The following is a 19373-nucleotide window of genomic DNA, read 5'->3' as shown; positions in this document are numbered from 1 at the left end:
ACATTAGCCTACATCAAACTATCATGCATGTTCTGCTACGCTATAACTTCTCACATTAAAATGTTTACATTTTCACCTAATCGTCATTCTTAAGTTTTTCAAATTCAGCATTGGTAGTGATTTCATGTTTTAGGGTAACAATTGGCTGTTAAACCATGGACATCTTTGGCGATGCAACTTTCTCTGGATTGTAGGTATTATTATTTTCTGACGTAAAATCGAGGATAAGCAACCGTATATCATGAAGACTGACTTGCAAGCAATAATTATACAGCAAGTTTAAAACAGAAAAGAGGGACTAAATAAAAGCGCAACGTTCTGAATTCTCACGTATAGTCGAGGCTATAAAATTTCACTTCCAAGGCGTTTTTTCAGATAATTCTGAAAGAAGCGATAAATACTATGGGTTAGGACAGCATAAAGCAATACTAGCTTACATACACGATGCAATTTAAAAAGTAACAGCATTGATTGGGTGCCAGAAAATAAAGATAAACGTTGATATAATGCAGAAACACTGTATTTTGCGACTATATTTGAAGAAAATGTCATCATTTACATTGAAGAGAAAATTCTTCTTGGCAAATACAAACTCAAAATTTTCGAAGGGTTAACAACTACAACGTTCAATCGATGACGAATAAACAAAAGGGTTCGAAAAACACATTGTCAGAGAAGCAGACCGAAGACTACTCCAGCACTTCATGTTGCCTAGGCAACCTACATATATTTTGTGTTCATTTACTTGGGTAGAACTCCTAAACAAACATATAAATTTATCCGCAAAGTTACAACTAACAATTCCAAAGGGAATAAGTAATAAATCAAAAAATCAGTTTTAATCGTAAAAAGCTTAACACATGAAATAATAAACCCTTCTAGATGTGCACAATCTTTCCTGCAAAAAAAAAAAAAAAAAAAAAAAAAAAAAAAAAAAAAAAAAAAAAACTTAGAGTTTAAAGCTAACGCTCATGATCTATCCTTAACGATTGTATTTAAAAAAAAAACAAGAAAATTGTGAAAATAGAAATGAGAAAGCATTATTGTTCTAAAATCATTTTAAAAAGGAAGTTGAATTAGGCTTAAATGTAACTCTATTTTCAGGGGACCAGGTGATTTACCTTGAGCAAAAGCTTAAGAAATATAAAAATTAATATACCAAGATAAGTTATGCAAATTCAACGAACAAGAACCCACGTATATAATAAAACATTGCTGCCAGGTAACTATTCTTTTACATTAAAAATAGCACTTTTGGAAAATTACCAAAAGCTTTTCCCTAGGTCAAAATATCCAACGTACAAAAAATTTATTTAAATATTACCATTTCCACTAAATAGTCTTTCTCTGGCTATTGCTTTGAATTGTCTCAAGAGTTCTTTATGACATGTCAGTTTTCAATTACACTTTAAATAGACATTCAAAATAAAATCAGAAAACCTTGTTAAAAAAACTATTAATTAAATTACGGTCAATAAAATAGTTCGTGTTGAAATGCTTCCTGTATAAATAAAATTAGGTTCAAAGGCAAAATTTAGCTTCAGCGTCTGTTGAAAAACCACCAGGTAACTGTAAAGTAGTAAATTGTTAAACCAAAAAAAGGACACGTTCTCGGTTATATTATTTACTCAAAAGAAGTTTCTACACATATCACGGAAACCAGAAATGGTTATAAAGAGCCACTTTATACTAATACGAGAGTCTTTAGAGCCCAACCACTCCCTAAAAGACCAAAAATGTGCAAAATGTTGTAAATTGAATAGCATTTAGATAACTGAAATTTGTAGGCATAATAATTTTTTCATACCTTTACCCTGGAATGAATTTTTCATGCCCATTACCCAAAGAAAAAAAAATCTGCAGTCACCCTTATACTCCTATCATTGCTCAAGCGCTCTAAACACTGTACCACAATAAGGGCATGTTATGTGTGTTAAACATAATGTTCCCAAATTCAAAACAAGATTACGGCAATGATTCGTTTAAATAAGTCATAATAATCAAGAAAAGAAAATGCGGCTTGATATTCAGCCCATTTTAGCGTGGGTATGTCCAGGTATACACAAATTACGTTGAGTCAAGCACAGGTTTAAAGCTTTTTTTTCCTTGGCTAGCATGGCATCGACTAATATGTGATTTATTGAGTCTCTGTCATTAAATTCTCTGTCTTTTATATCAGCTTTGTGCCAAAGCGTAAGCATCATTTTTTCCCTGAAAAGCAAAAGAAAATAATAACAGAATACAGAACTTCAATGTTAAACCACACTTAATTGTATAGAAGAAAAAAGTGATAAGGTAAACCTAAACTAACATTATATATTTTTACCGATTTGGGAATTTTTAATTCAAACTTTAAGATGTTTGGAAAAAAATTACCAAGGCTGCCAAAGGTTCAAGAAGCCAAAAATAGGGAATTTTGGGACCTTTTTTTTAGTGGAAAAAGGGATCTTTGGGGCCTCCCTGATACCTAAAAAGGATTAATAGGGACCTGGACCAGCTGCTGTTTACCATATAAATGCCACAATCAACATTACACTCACGATTCAAACCGATCTCTCATAAATCCGAAACCAGGACGGTCAGCAATGAAGCGGCATCATCTTTTGGAAAGAAATGGGTAATATCAAGATGATCTGCCCCCCCCCCCTTGGCTTTTTATATGGATCTTCTCAGGTTTCTTTTTTTTCAACTACGAAGGTACAAAATTCGAAGAATGCACAAGTAACTTACTGTTTCGATTAATGACCAGAAAATCATCACAAACAGCAACATTTCAAAATCACTTGTTTGTTGTCGTTTTTCTAGCTTTGGCTTTACTTTCTTTAGACCTTGAAAAGCGCTGTTATTAGCAACTGCCTTTATTTCTGCATATAAGTACCTATATAGTTTCCACAGCTGCTGATTCCTTTCTCTGTTCGGTATGCAACAAAAGTGACCCATCCAACATGGTTTGGACGAGCTGAATTCCAATCGGGTCTTTCTTCTCAACCGATTTCTAGCTTCTTTTAACATCTTGTCAGTAGCTTGCTCCTTGTACCCATCAGTTGATTTTTTTCTTGCAATTAATTAAAAAAACTTTTTCCACAAAATAAGTTTTTTCAAAGAAAAGTAAAGAGCTCTATTAAGCCAAAAATGAGCAGAAATAAAGTAAAATATTCTTCCAAGCGCAAAAATACCACAAATCACCATCAATAAATAAATGAAACTCAAAACGAACAGAAATTACAATAAATAGCCGAGCCAAACTCAAAACGAGGAGAAATTAACATGAGTAGGGCTGATAGCCCCCATGCCTTCTCAAGACCAGAACATGACTTGCGCTTTACTGAAAAAACAAACAAACAAAGTACCGTGGATTGTGAGTTTAATTACCACATTCTCATATGTTTATATATTCCTTAAAGTTTTGCCAATTTTTAATTTATGAAAGTAAAAAAAGAGGAAACAGTTAAAATGTATTTTGTTTTCAGTTTCGACTCAATTAGCAATTGCTATGACATCGCTGATATGTCCTTTTGATAACCTGTATGTTCATATAGTTTTTGCGATTTTTATCTCAATGCTCTTAGCCTTACAACTAGTTTCAATAGTAGTAATAGTAGTAGTAGTAGTAAATATAGCAGTAACAGTAGCATTAGCAGTAGTGCGCACATATTGTCTTTTGGTGAGATGGTCTTCCCCTGTAAGGATTCTCTAAAAGTTCCAACTTAATACCCAAATCAGTTCTTGAGATATGCTACTTTGACAATGTGAATGCATATAGCGTCTTTCAATTTAGTCCAAATTTCCCCTCAATACAGTAAATGGAGTAGTGTGTTAGTAGTAGTGGTGGCAGTTGTAGTAGTACCGGTAGCATGCAAATATTGCCTTTTTGATCATCTCCCTTATCATTTCCTGAATTTTCAAAATTAATATACTCAGTTATTCTTATATTACACCAATTTGACAATCTGTATACAAATGACGTGTTTTGATTTAGTTCAACACTCCCCTCAACATTCTCCCAAAGGCTAACCTGAGTGCCTTTTGTCTTCTTGAAAAGTAAAGTTCAAACATGCATACCTTTCTCAATAACATATACTATGTGTAAACAATGATCGAGTTGCCTAACTTACAGCCCTTGTCCTGAGGACTGTGGGGAGGTTGACATCCCCAAAAACATAATTACTGGACCTTCCAACAATGCTGAACAAAATAGCTCTCTTTAAATTTCTATCGGATGTAATTTGTGGAATGATAGGCTTGGGGGAGGGCGCTGATTGCCCTCAATTTACTTTTGACTTTTAAGGACACTAAAATATCCAACTTCCAATCAAATGAGCTCCATCCAATCCAAAGTTTATGCCACCACCAGTTCCATAAAAACCCCGGGGCATATCTTACAATCCCTGCCCATCGGCTCTGGGGGGTTTTGTCCAACTTATCGAAATTGTTAATGGATTCTTGAACTACTGGTAACACAATGGTTATTTCACGATCTCAGTTGAATGCCTTTCAGGACACGAGGATTTCAGGGAGGGGGAGGGGGTTAGTTGGTCTTCATCATGTTTGGCTCTGAAAAGGGAACTAGAACTACACATTTATAATCAAATGAGCCTCTTATAAAGTTCACACGACCACCCCCTCCAAAAAACCTTATGCGTCCCTGGGCCATAACTTACAACACTTACCCCCAGACTCTGGGGAATTCTGTCAACCCCAAAGGCCTTATTATATGATCTTTGGACTATTTTTGAACAAATGGCTATCTCAAAATTACTATCGGATGCATTTGGGGAAAATACAACTTGGGGGGGGGGGGGTTACCTCCGATCACTTTTATTCTTGAAAAGGACACTAGAACATATGGCTTTCAATCCAATGAGCCCCCTCTGGAGTTTATACGACCACCCTTTCCATAAGAACAGTATATGCCCTCGGGGCATAACTTACAACCCTTGCGCTGAGGGCTGTGGGGGTGGCTGTCACCCTCAAAGACATAATTATCAGACCTTTCAACTACGCTGAACAAAATGGCAATCTCAAATTTTTTATTAGATCGGTTTTGATAAATTCAAAAAAATTAATAAAGTCGTATATATTTTAAGCGATTATACAACGGCCCTATGAGAGAAATGATACAAGCTCAAACGTTGTTAACTGGTCCCAGTTACTGAAAATATATTTTTAACTATAGGACACCGTTTGGGACATGAAGGTACTTTTTTTCTCAAAACTGAAACGTAGGCTTCTTAAAATGTTCTAATGAAATTAATAAAGGTTAAGAAATATGACAAAGTTCTATGAGAGATGGTCTTATGTGAGAAATGATACAAGCCCAAATATTTTTTGATAGGATCAAATGATCTTAACTGGTTTATTTTGAATTGTGACGTAACTAGTTTCTTTATTCCGGTTGCTTGAAATAGGCTATTTTTTAACTATAAAAAACCGTTTGAGACATGAAGGTACATATTTTACACGTTATAGCCCTAAAAAGCGGGATTGGACCACATTTTCGTAGAGCTTACTGTTTGGAATACAGGTAGTCAGACGGGTAATCACAACAACCCGTAGACAATTCCTCTTGAAAACATCTAAAAAATCTTCCTCCGTTTTTTGGAGCACCCCTGCTTCAGGACCATATTTGACGACTGACATCACTGTAGCTTCCAACTTTCTGACATAGATGAATACTGATATAGAACAATATATAAATCTTAAAACTAGTAACAAATTAAATTGAATATATAAGTCAAACTTAAAACAAACTAAATTACCATAAACAGGAGTTCGGCTACTTCCCTTTTCCTCTTTCCCTAACCATAATATTTCCAAAGCATATTACGTCGTTTTCGCTTTACTGAAAACAAAATAATACAGTTAAAAGAAATCATGAATTGCTGAGATTACCAGGAAGTGGTACCATTATATATTACATATTCAGTTAATTTTCATTAATTCTTTTCAGTCACCTTAATCATTATGGTGATTTATTTTTCGTCGTTATTTTGAAAATTAAACACAATGTTCAAAATCCATGAAGATTTCTAATAAAACGTAAATGACGCAATATACTTTAGAACTTCTATGGTTAGGAGAAGGGGAAGGGCGTAGTTGCCAAACTTATGTCTGTAGTAATTTTTGTTCGTTTTAAGTTCGACTTGAATATTCAATTTAATTTTTAGTCGTTTTAAGATTTATTTAGTCACTATGCTTGCAGCGATAGCTGCAACCTAGCAAACAGCGAAGCTGTTACTTTGGAAATAAATTTCAGGCATATCGAAAAGAGCCTAAAATCCTTCAAAAATGGCGCCAGTTCGAAACAAAAACTACATCATTGAAATTGCCAATGTTGAAAACCCTATTCGGGACACTGACAGTACCCCAAACCGAACAACAAGGAAAATCACTTTTTTTTGCATCGATAGTACTGATGTGTCCTCTCTTTTTTTCTTCGTCACTAGCAGGGTACTGAAACATCTTAAAGAGCTTTAAGGGCTCATATAAAGCTTCAAGGGCTCATTAAGAACTGTTTAAGAGCTCATTAAGAGCTAATTTTTACCTCTATCTGTTTTTTATAAGTTTGAACCGATATAACCATCATCAAGGGTCATGTGTCATCCAAAAAGCGCACTTTGGGTGCCGTTTATGGAAGGAAAAGACTGTGATGAACAAAAAGGTTACTATCATAAACTTCATGGCTGAAAACCCTAATCCTTAGGTTACCAATCACCTTTCTTCATTATTGCCCCTCCCAGCCCCCTTAATATTGTTCATAAATCGTCTACTGACAAACAGAGCAGGAAGACTGCTGCAACGTCATAGAGAGTTGTTTAAGGGTTCATTTAAAATCCAATTTTTATACCTAATCACTTTCTATACTGTCAACTTGACAACACTATCATAAGGTGCCATATGGCACGCAAAGTGCCACTTCAAACTGTTTTTCTATTATATTTTTAAATGAAAATACCAAACAGGGCCTTTTCGAATAAAAAGGCTCCAAAAAGGGAAATTTTCAAACTAGACAGGGGCAAGAACTAGGGGGGCAAGGGCAATCCCTCTCCCCTTAATTGTCACCAATAAAACTAGCTCACAGGCAACATTGTATAGAGATGTTTAAATGCTCAATTCAAAGCTATTGATCCTTTCAGCGTGCTTTTAGTAGATTTATTGTTGAAAAGAGAATTAAAAAGCAGCATCGAGCGATGATAAGACTTTAAGGTCTGTGCACATTCTCTTTCAAACACCAATTCATTTCCAATGATAAGTTCTCCTAGAATATTAAAGTAAAAAAAGCTATTCTTACACACATTAAATTCTTTTATTAATTTCATAGATAATTGAGTTTTTATTTGCAACTCCTGAAAGGTGGCAACGATAAATACCTTATGGACTGTTTATATAATATATTCCATGTTTTTAAAACACAATTTAAAATGAGATACGAAGTTAAACTTATATTTAACGCCTCATTTTAACAAAACTTATGTTAATTTCCTTAGTTTCTTTGTTACAGTTGGAAAAAATCTTTTTATAAGATTTATTTTCAAATTTTCTAAAACCTAAAAACGAGCGGAATTCTTCTATTTTCTGCAGATCACTTTGGAGTTTTCTTGTTTCTATTCCTGTTTGTTGCGTCGGTTCTGTGTTTTCAGAAAAGTACGAGTTATTCAGAATTCTAGAAATACAGGGAAATATCACGAGCCGTTTTTTTTAACAGCTTTTCAAAAATAGGTTGGATAAGCCGAGGAAGAATGATAATTATTTGAAAAAACTTCGCTCTTTGATTTCATTAGAAAAACATTGTTTTTTCAAATTAATTTATATTTGTATCTGTTATCTTTATGTTTGATATGATTACTGATTTTAATTTGTTTGCTTTGGGCCTCATTTTATTCTTTGACTGTAATGTCTGATAGTTGTGGGTTCGAATTATTTTGGGACTTTATTTCTGATCGAGTTAAGATTAATATATAATTTATTTTTATTTGAAAAACTCATTTTTGGAAAGTATTTTTTATTAAATTAATGCAAAGAAAAGAGCAAAAGTAAAAACAAATAATATTTTTATTGAAATCAAATGCAAAGATGTCCCTTTATTCAAAAAAGATCTTTTGAGACCATAATGTGTCCCCTTGTCGCTCAAGGTGAAAAAGCGTCAAAAAACACTAAAATCTCATTGTCAGTGTGATTTTGGAACACCTGGCATGCAACCCAACCAACAACTGAAACCATAACGCAATTGTATGACCCTACGGTCACAAAGGAATTAATGATTCACTTTAGGATTGCTAGGCATAGAACCTAACCTACTAAACCTAACCTAACCTATAAGGGATTGAACATAACCTACTAGGATTTCTAGGCATAGAACTTAACAGACCTAAGCCTTTAGATTTAAGTTTTCGATCCATTGTAATGACAGAAAAAAGAAGAGGAGATAAAATTCCCTGATCATATAAGTTGACATTGGTTATAAGTTGACTACCTAAACATAAATATAACTTCTAACAAAAGTTGAAGAAATTACAAATGGGGTCTACTTACCCTACAATTTCATCTACTCTACCCAAAAATGCGTTTTCCATCATAGCTTCTTCGTACCATTCAGCTTCCTTACTAGACCACGCGTCAAGCATTTGAATGTTCGAGAGACCAATATCAACAGCCTATAAAACATAAGAAAAAAAAGAAGAGAAGATAACATATAGTGTTGTCAAGGCCCAAGTTCGTATCCAAGTTTTTTGTTGTTTTTTTTTTTGGGAGGGGGGCGGGGGTAGATTGTACAAAAAAAAATCTTTAGAAACGCATCAAAAATTTATGTATATGTATTTTTTTTTACTTTCTTACTATTTCAACAAAAACTCCAATGTGGGGGGTGGGGGGAGGGCAAACCCCAAACCCCCCTCGGGATACAGCTTTTCAAGGTCATCGTCATATTTTGAACTTTAAGAAAAATTGTGCGTCCTTGAAGTAAAACTATAATTCAAGTAGGCCTATATATTCCAGTTGTTTCTTCGTACAATTCAGTTTCCTTACTAGACCACGTGTGAAGCATTTGAATGTTCGAGAGATCAATATCAACAGCCTATAAAACAATAAAAAAAAGAAGAGAAGTTAACATATAGTGTTGTCAAGGCCCAAGATCATATCCAGCATTTTTGTTGTTGTTAAGGGGGGGGGGGGATCGTACAAAAAAAATCTTTAGAAAACGCATCAAAAATTGATCTATATGTATTTTTTTTACTTTCTTACTATTTCAACAAAAACTTCAATGCGGGGGGGGGAGGGGGTAGGGCAAACCCCAAACCCCCCTCTGGATACAGCCTTTCAAGGTCATCTTCATATTTTGAACTTTAAGAAAAAATGTGCGTCCTTGAAGTAAAATTATAATTCAAGTAGGCCTATATATTCCAGTTTGGACATAAAAGTATGAAACCTGGAGGCATGAGAATTTAAACTGATTTAAAACTGAAAATTTAACCTCAACACTGAATTGCCCGTCCAAGGATGGGTCAATCTTGAAAACAGGATAACGCACTAATCTAGAAAATGCCTGCTCCACAGAAAACGGCAATTTATATATATCCATGAATGTCCGACATCTGGTTAATGTCGACATTCACCGGTGAATGTCCGAAATTCCTTTTTCTCTGCTTGGATTCAATTAGCTTTGCGAGTAAGCTTTTTCAGTCTTATGCAAGCTATGATGGTAAAAGTTAAAGCTAGGTTAATTTAGGTTAGGTTAAACTTGGTTATAAATATCAGAAATAGATTACAAACCTAACTTAAGCTAACCTAACCTAACCTTTCATCATCAAACCTTGCATTAAACTGAAAAAGTTGACTGGCAACACTGACTAAATCTAAGGTAGTGCGGACGAAAAGCGTCAAAAACACCAGAATACTTCCGTATTTGAGGAAAGCACCAAAATTGGCTGAGATGTACTTTTGAGCATGCTCCTTAATATCGCTCGATAACGCAATGGAAATTTTTCATCGGAACGCCGCTAGATAGCTTGCAATGTAAGATCGCGGACGAAAATATGAGTTTGGCAAAATGAGAAGACATGACCGTTCAAATAGGCTAGAATGGGATAATTGATGGCAGAGGTTCTGAATATGAGCTTAAAAATAACCTTAATTTGTGCCGTAGTGCCGCTAGGTGCCTCAAATCCAAAATGGCGGACGAAAATACGAGTTTGTCAAAATGAGAAGACATGGCCGTTCAAATACGCTAGTATGGATTAATCGATGGCATAGATTCCGAATATGAACGCAAAAATAGCTTAAGTTTAACCATAGTGCCGCAAGGTGCCTCAAATTGAAAATGGCGGACGAAAATACGAGTTTGTTATAATGAGAAGACATGACCGCTCAAATAGGGTAGTCTGGGTAATTGATGGCACTGGCATGTGAGAGTAAGAGTGGACTAAAGTAATAATATCTGAAAACAAACAAACATGACACATTGCAAACGGCTTAAATTTGCCTCCATGTCGACTGCTTTCGTTCAACCTGTCATCTAGCGATCAGTTTCATCGTTACTATAACAGCTTTGTTGGTCAAGAATTGCATTGCCATATTTGGGGGGTATAAGAAGAAAAGACCAACCTCAGTGAAATCTCAGCTCAGCGCCGCTAGAAATGATGTATCACTGTTTGGAACACTACGTGGCTTGATTCGTGTTCGCAACAAGGCTGAACTTGCAGATGTCTTAATCAGCTTAACCGCAGCTGCTGAGGCTAACATTCCAAATGTTACAGCGAAAACTGATAGACGGAGCTGCTCTGATGCAAATGCTGAACCCAGGAAGTTCGAAGACCTTTGGAGAGTATGCAGAAAACGTGATTTTTCCCATGATAGAGTATCAGCTCAGATATGTCGAGAGACAAATTTGTCAGAAGTCAGAGAGGCAAGGGTTCACGACTAAAAGTTGTTCAGAACACACAAATCCCATTGAAGTGGAAAGAATTCCTGCAAGTAGATGCAGACATAACAGGCTCAATTAAAATGCTGTCCTATGCTGTCGTGAAAAGGTCTCCAACGTCAAAACGAGTATATACTACTGGAAACACGTTCATATCTAACCAGGCATTCTAAGAGCAAAACCTCGTCCAGTTATGTTCACACGAAGAGGCTGACACCCGCCTTTTGCTCCACGCTTGTGACGCAGTCTTACAATGACATGCGTCAATTCTCATACGAACAGTGGACACAGACGTGATTGTGATTGCAACTTCATGCTTTGATCGCATTGGAGTATCCGAACTATTTATTGCGTCGGTACCAACCAAAAGTACGTTCCCATTTACGAGATAGTTCGATCGCTGGGGCCGACGAAATCACAGGCACTTTCGTTCTTCCACGCGTTTAAAGGATGTGATACCGTTTTTTCTTTTATCCAACACTGAAAGAGGCATTTCTTTGCGACTTGGCAAAATATGCCAGGACTGACGGAGACTTTCCTTCAACTGACAAACCAGCCTTCCCAAGTGACAGAACTGCAAGTACACGACCTTGAACGCTTTGTCATGAAGACATACGACCTAAAACAAGACTGCGACGACGTAATTGAACTTAGGAAAAAAACATTTCTACGACAAAAGACCAAGAACATGCAGAAACTTCCTCCATGCTGTGCTTCGCTTTTACAATATATCCTTAGACCTGCACTACAGCCAGGTAATGTGTAAAGTCGCAGCCTGGAATCAACACCCACCCTTCCCAGTTTTTCTGGCTTGGGCTGGGTCAGAGGCACCGATGGGAAGTGGCTTTCCGATTGGTTAGGTTCCCTTCCGCCAGCGTCAAAAGTCTGTCGCGAGACAGTGCATTGTGGATGCAAAAAAGGGTGTAAAAGAAGGCACCACTGCAGGAAATTTGACCTTAACTGTAGCCCACTATGCTGGTATAAATCAAAGCACTTTAATTGTTGAACATGTGATTATCTTTTTACCAGAAGATTCGATTCATCTCTTTATGTTCCTGATAAAATTATGATTCTCAAATGCCTTAATCCGTCCGTTTAGATTCTGTTGATTCATTTACAATAAACGAAGAGATGAAGAGTTAACAAGTATTTAACTGATTTTGGTTTAGCAAATGTAAACAAAGGCCATAAATTGGACGCGTCTCGGTCTCATATTGAGGCAATTTGTACGGTCCAGACCGTACTGCTATTAGGCGTATGTCGGAATGAAAGAACGATATTTAATACTGCTGCATTAATTACTCCACTCCAGCCTGTTATATCTGGATCATGAACCTCGTGCGATTCGGAAAACTGACATTTTCTTCTACCATCTTCGATTTTAGACCCCAAGCGGATCAACGGTACAATTAAGGTATATTTATTTGCATATACGCGCATTTTCTGAATCTGAAGTATCGATTGCTCCCAATCCGCCCATTTGAAGTCATTAATTCTTGTTTTAACAAAACTTGTATTTTTCGACCGCCACCTTGAATCTGAAGCGCCTAGCAACACTACGGTACAACGTAGGTTAGTTGTACGTTCATACTCGGAACTTCTTCCATCAATTACTCCATACTGGCCTATTTAAGAGGTCATATCTTTTCATTTTGACAAACTTATATGTTCGACCGCCATCTTGGATTTAGGCACCTAGCGGCACTACGGTACAACTTAGGTTATTGTTAAGCTCATATTCGGAACCTGTGCCATCGATTACCCGTCGAGCCTATTTGAACGGCCATGTCTTCTCATTTTGACAAACTTGTATTTTCGTCCGTCATCTTGGATTTCAAGTCATTTGGCGGCGTTCCGAGGAAAAAATTCGTTTGCGTAATCGAGCAATATTAAAGAACATGCTCGAAAGTACATCTCAGCCAATTTTGGTGCTTTCCTCAAACACCGAAGTATTTTGGTGCTTTTCGTCCGCACTATGAAAAAAAAGGAATTTCGGATATTCATGGTAGCGTTTATATGTTACCGTGAATGTTCGATATTTGTGAATGTCGACATTCATCGGTTCATGTCCGAAATAACTTTTTTTCTCCTTGGATTCAGTCAGGGTTGCCAGTTAAATTTTTCAATTTAATGCAAGGTTTTGATGACGACGGGTTAGGTTGGATTAGGTTTGGTTATTTCGGGTTAGGTTAGCTTAGGTTTTTAACCCCTTTCTAATATTTATCACAAAATTTAATCTAACTTAACCTAAACTAGCACAATCGAAACTAATCTAGCTTGTTAACACTTACCATCATAGCTTGCATAAGACCAAACAAGCTGACTCGCAAAGCTAATTGTATCCAAGCAGAGAAAAGGGAATTTCGGACATTCCTTTAAAAAACGTGGAATTTTGTTTTTTTGTTTTTTTGCCAAAAGAAAGATCACGGATGCGTGTTTATTTATTCATTTTTTTTTTTTTTTTTATTTTTTTGTGTTTCAAGGGGTGATCATGTTGAAGCAATGAGAGGACTTATTTAAAAGGAAATTAAAAGTTCTAGTGCCCTTGGTAACTGACCGAAAAGATTGGAGGACAACTAGCCCCCTCCCACGCCCCTTTTCCTCTAAAAAATATTGTATTTTTTGAAATAGCCATTTTGTTCAGCAAAGTTAAAAGGTCCAATAACTAAATGTTTGGGACTGATATGATCCCCCACATCCCCAAAAAGGAAAGGGCTGCAAGTTATGAAAATTGCCCATTGCTCAAATATAGTTATTGTTATTGGGAAGAATACATACATTTTTGAGAGTGAAATCTTCTGAGGGGGGATTTTCTACGGAGAGACTTTTCCGTTGGGAAGGAAGTTGCTGGGGGTAAGCTTTCAAAGAGGTTTTTGTACACGAGGAAAATTTGCCAGAATTCCTATACGAAATTCGTTTTATTTGTCTATAAATTTTCCGACGGGGACATTTTAAGCGGTAGAACTGCATGGAGAAATTTTCGATGGATGGGGGAACTTTCATGGAGGGGGAGGCGGGTTTCCCGGCATTATTTGAAAAAAGATCAGAAATAAAAGAAAGACATACATATATTTACAATTAATAATAAAACATTTATCTTTTTAATAATTCCCTTCTCCCTACCCCTCCTACGTGCTGAGTGATTAGGTTAATTAAAAAATTGAAGTATGTGTATTTTGAGGAGCAAAGGAGACCCAAGCCGTATAAACAATTTGTACTGCAATAATGATCTTTGAATAAAGAATTATTCCTAAAAACAAATGGTTTTAATGATTCTTTTAAAGCATAGTCGATTCCTAAGTCTTAATTTTCTAATTTCATACTTTGTTGACTTTGACACGAGTTGAAATTTAGGAAAAAAATTAGGAAACATAGGAATTAAAGGAAACACAGCTTATTGATTTACCCCCCCCCCCTAAAAGGGATTTTCCAAATCCCTCTTGAAAAACGCCATTTAAGGAGGCGTCTCTTGCGGTCTGACATTACTTAGTGCGAAAAAAGAAAATAAGGTCCTCAATTTCTTTTTTTATGAATTTTGATGTATCTTCAATACCATGTAAGACTATGAAGATAACTATATTGTCTGACTGGATCCGAAATACACCAAAAGTAGGCTATTGATTTGTGCAAGTTGAAAAAATGATCTTGGCTAACTTCAGTTTTCCCGGGACGGATTTGCATTTTGAATCGAATGCAAAACACATCAAATCTACATAAGAGTGAGGAACAATAAAAGAAAAAAATCCCTGTTGTTTCAAAAATATAGACAGCAGACATCTTATTGTGAGGCTTTCCAGAGTTCAAGGTTCATCTGATATAGGTGCCAGATATAGGTTCACGCCACATAAACAGGAATAAAATTATAATTACAAACAAAATCGCAATAAAATAGGCTAAATATTATTTTTCCAAGGATAGTTTTAGAACTAGGAACAATAAAAGAAAAGATTCCCCGTTGTTTCAAAAATATAGACAGCAGACATCTTATTGTGAGTCAAATTAAAACAAAAAATCTTAAAAACAAATGATTTTAATGATTCTTCTAAAGCATAGTCAATGTCTAAGTCTTAATTTTCTAGTTTCATGCTTTGTTGACTTTGACACGACTTGAAATTTTGGAAAAAAATTAGGAAACACAGAAATTAGGAATTATAGGAAACATAGCTTATTGATTTACCCCCGCCCCCCCCCCCCTAAAAAAGCTCTGATCAAAGAAATTTTCCAAATCCCTCCTGAAAAACGCCATTTAAGGAGGCGTCTCTGGCGGTCTGACATTACTTAGTGCGAAAAAAAGAAAATAAGGTCCTCAATTTCTTTTTTTATGAATTTTGATGTATCTTCAATACCATGTAAGACTATGAAGATAACTATATTGTCTGACTGAATCCGAAATACACCAAAAGTAGGCTATTGGTTTGTGCAAATTAAAAAAAGGATCTTGGCTAACTTCAGTTTTCCCGGGACTGATTTGCATTTTGAATTGAATACAAAACACACATCAAATCTATATAAGAGTGAAGAACAATAAAAGAAAAAAAAAATTCCCGGTTGTTTCAAAAATATAGACAGCAGACATCTTTTTGTGAGTCTTTCCAGAGTTCAAGGTTCATCTTTTTTTTTAGAGAGAGTTAAGAATAACAGAACGTAAGCCAAAAACGAGTATAATGCCCAATGTACAGGATTCAATTGAGATATGGATTAATCTTGGTATAGAATTAGTTACACACGTCAAGTTTAAGACGGAATAAACTGTGATAAGCCATGTTTAATCGGCAAAAGACCACAAATATCAATTGAAAGTAAAGCGAGCGCTTAAGACCGTCTAGCATAAAAACTATCACGAGTACTCACTGTACATAATTATTCAATGAAGCATCGCTTCCATCGTTATAATCAATCTATCGCAGAAAAACAATTAATAATTATGTAAAAAATCGTGATTTGCGATATTTTCAACAATATAGCGTATTTCATTAAGCTATTGATTTACAAAATGCAAAAAAAAAATGTAAGATTATTTTTTCCTGCACGATATAGAAAGATCACTTTTATGTTGGATTTATAAATGAAAAACTTTATGACAAACTTCCTCATTGACCGTGTTTTTTTGTTAAATTGGTTAACTCTTCCTGCTCAGCTTTATTTTCATAAATACTTTCTAACACCACGCTGGCTATACATGACATTTGAAGTTAAGAGAGGAAAGGAAATAATAAATGATTTTTTTTTCTTGTTTGTTTGGCACTGAGGACGACTTGGCGGAGGTCCTTGTTGAAATATTTTCTTGTTTTTCGTATTCATATTTTGCCGCTGGCTGACAAAATCCTCGTTTTTTCACCCTTTTTTGGTTATATTTTTCATTTATTATTACCTTTCCTCTCTTAGCTTCATATGCTTTATTTTCATTCTGCGGGATAAGCGAGCATTATTCATTGAAAGTAAAGAGGTATTCATAGGTACCGTGCCCATTTCCTAATGTTTTACGTTTGCCCCAAGAAGCTAAAAAAAAAAAAATATTCGAAGAGAAAGATCCGAAAGAAAATCACGAGTATTTTAGTTCTAAGGAACATCCCTGTACATACACACCGCAATTGTATATAGTCTAAGCGCAGTTATATTGCGAAACATAAACGCTGGTTTATACATTTTACGATTACTTGAAAATAGAAGGAAAGACAGCATGATGCAGTGATTACCCTGCACACCTTGCATGTTAAAAAGGTCAGCTTTTCAGGGAAAGACAAACCGACTTTGGCAAATGAATATCAACAAAAATAAACGAATATTCTTAAATACAGTAAATACAAACGATAAAATATTTTCAGTTAAATGTTTTTAGTTTAAAAAGAAATCTGAAACTACTTTTGTAATTGTTTTTATCACATATTTTGTGGATTCTTCAATCTAACAGGTCTTAAAAAACTGAACTAGCAGAGCAAGATTTGACCAGAATTGAAAAAAAAAACGATAGCATAATTTCTAAGTTACACAGTATTTTGGTACCTGTTCAGGCAAGTGAGCAAACTGGTTCTGTAAAATTCGAAGGTTTGTTATTGGAATGGTTTCTTGATATCCTGTATCCACGTCATAAACCTAGAAATAATATTACTATATAAATGAAGAAGAAGGTACTAGATGAGAAATTTCAAACTCAATCTTTAGAAGGGTAACATCTTTCATTAAATGCATCATGGACCATAACTTAAATTTTTACTTAAAAGATTTAGGAAATAAGTTAAATCTAATTTTAAAGTATATATTACAAAAACAATTCTGAGACCACACTGGCTAAGCGTGAGAAGATGAGAATAAAACTTGAGAACAAAAGCAAAGGAAGATATTTTCAGCCAGTGAAATGAAAATTCAATGCAAATATTTTGGCCGAAACTTCCTTTCAATCGTCCTTATTGCACAAAGTAAAATAGGATTTAATATTAAAAAAAAAAAAAAAAAAAAAAGAAAAAAAAAAAAAAAAAAAAAACCTCTTAAACGATGAAAACCAGAACCACTGATGTTTTTGTGGTGTTTTTTCAAGGTCCTTTTCAGGGTTGTATCTAGGATCGTTTTTCAGGGGGGAGGAGAGGGTTAGAGAAGGATTGTTTCGGGGGGTTACAAAAAAAAAACATAAAAAAACACATCAAAAATGTGTTTATATTCATTTTTACGAGTCGGACAAACATTTCGGGGGATTCAAACACCATAACCCCATGGATACGGCCTTGGTCCTTTTTTTTTGCACTGAGGACGGTCGAGCAGAGGTCTCGGCCGAAATATTTGCATTGCATTTTCATTTTCACTGCCTGTAATTATATTCGTTTTCCTTCTTGTCGACTTTTTTCTCAATTTAATATAAATCAAACCTAGCGTCAAGCCACTAATTTAATAATGAAAAATAGAAGAAAAGCAACTTTATTCTTTTGAATAATCTTGGAGCGTTTAAATAAAACGGTTTTATATTTTCAAAGCTTAAACCAATTTCTAAACCCTCTCCTTAGGAAGATGTGGAATCAATTTTAAAACTGAAATAAGTTCAAGGCCTTTGAAATTCAGGGCTTATAATTTGATCATATATGAATAATTATCTGAATTCAAGGGGTTGGGGGCTAGAGATTGGGAAAAAGTTGGAGGGTTGGTCAATGGACTTGTTTCTTGGGGAGGGGCAGGAAATACAAAATGCTATTTTACACCCTCTGTTTTTCAGTTTTTCCAGAAACTAGCCCCTTCCATCAGCCACAAGGAGGAGGGGCTCTAACCCGCCCATATCCAGGTGCACTGTAATAATACCGGCAAAAAAAACAGACAATACAAAAATAGTTTAGTCCCCGCATGCTGTATCTGTGACTTCTACACAAAGAGCATTGGGGAAAGCAAGCCAACAAAAAGTAAAAAAAAGAAATAAGACCGAAGTGGAAAAGATACTTGTTAAAATCAAGCCCATTTCATAATTCAAAATTCCAGTCTAAAAACTGCAACTTATCAATGGTGTGTTTATTATTTTGTATAGAATTAAAGGTTAACCCAAGTAACATTATACCACAACTTTTCATAACGGAAAATAAATTTACACATATAAAGATTTGGCAAGCACATGCCATGGTACAACCAAGATTTTCAGAAGGGGAGAGTGCTGTGTTTTGTAAGAATTTATAATTGCAACTTTGAGGTCCATATTTGAGTAACGGTTGTGAGCTCTTTTTCTCCAAACAATTTGTATAAATGAAAGTAAAAACCGTACAAAAGTAAACCGCATCTACAACATATTGCATGGTGTCATACGTTATTACGATAAAAAAATCACGATTGAATTTATGTCAGTCATAACTTTCCATGTCTCGTAACATATCCATGCCGTTTCATGGATATAATCCTCATAATGTTTGAATCATCATTGAAACTGAAGCACTTCGAAGAAAAGATATCTCTTTTCTCTTTTTGTAGACTTCACTTCAAAAGGTTAGATTTTATCTTTTTTTTTTTTTTTTAGCACTGAGGACGACTTGGCGGAGGTCCTTGTCGAAATATTTGCTTGTTTTTCATTTTAATAGTTTGCTACTGGCAGACAAAATCCTCGTTTTTCTCACCTGCTTGATTGTATTTTTCATTTATTCTATCCTTTCTTTTCCTTGTTTCTTACATCATGTATAGACAGTGTCGTCTTAGTATGTATTTTCTACCAAAATGTTACATAAGCACCTGTTGAATCTTATATAATCTCACTAGATGGTTTGACTGATCATACGTAATAATGGCTGATATTTGGAGTATGATTCAATGGGCTTGCGTTACTTATTTCGAACTAAATACTGCTTATTGTAAACGTTTCAGACGAAATAATTCCGTTGCAGATCATAAGGGTTATTGGAATTAGCTTAATTGGAATTAATTAGAAAGTGTTCAAAAAAAGTAGAAATGCGTAGCTAGATAAAAATGATTTTGCAAAAGGAAAGGATTACAGTAG

General features: G+C 35.2%; 1 protein-coding gene across 6 annotated transcripts in view; it reads right to left on the bottom strand.

The window, feature by feature from the left end:
• Positions 1–935: 935 nt before the first annotated feature.
• The window catches only part of LOC148946130 (uncharacterized), a 115866-nt gene continuing 97428 nt past the window's right edge, over positions 936–19373 (bottom strand). For all 6 annotated transcript variants that reach the window (XM_089098148.1, XM_089098151.1, XM_089098150.1 and 3 more), the window contains exons 12-14: positions 16919–17008; positions 8533–8654; positions 936–2211 (exon numbers count right to left, since the gene is read on the bottom strand). In XM_089098148.1, the coding sequence (XP_088954274.1) occupies positions 2028–2211; positions 8533–8654; positions 16919–17008 (396 nt within the window). In that variant the 3' untranslated portion in view covers positions 936–2027. The remainder of the gene's footprint in view (positions 2212–8532; positions 8655–16918; positions 17009–19373) is intronic.

The sequence above is a fragment of the Artemia sp. Qi Xiang Cuo genome, chromosome 12, assembly GCF_049724085.1.
Source record: "Artemia sp. Qi Xiang Cuo chromosome 12, ASM4972408v1, whole genome shotgun sequence".
In the NCBI taxonomy this organism is placed as follows: Eukaryota; Metazoa; Arthropoda; class Branchiopoda; order Anostraca; family Artemiidae; genus Artemia; species Artemia sp. Qi Xiang Cuo.
The sequence above is the reverse complement of the archived record's forward strand: the minus strand, read 5'-3'. Positions and strand labels throughout refer to the sequence as shown.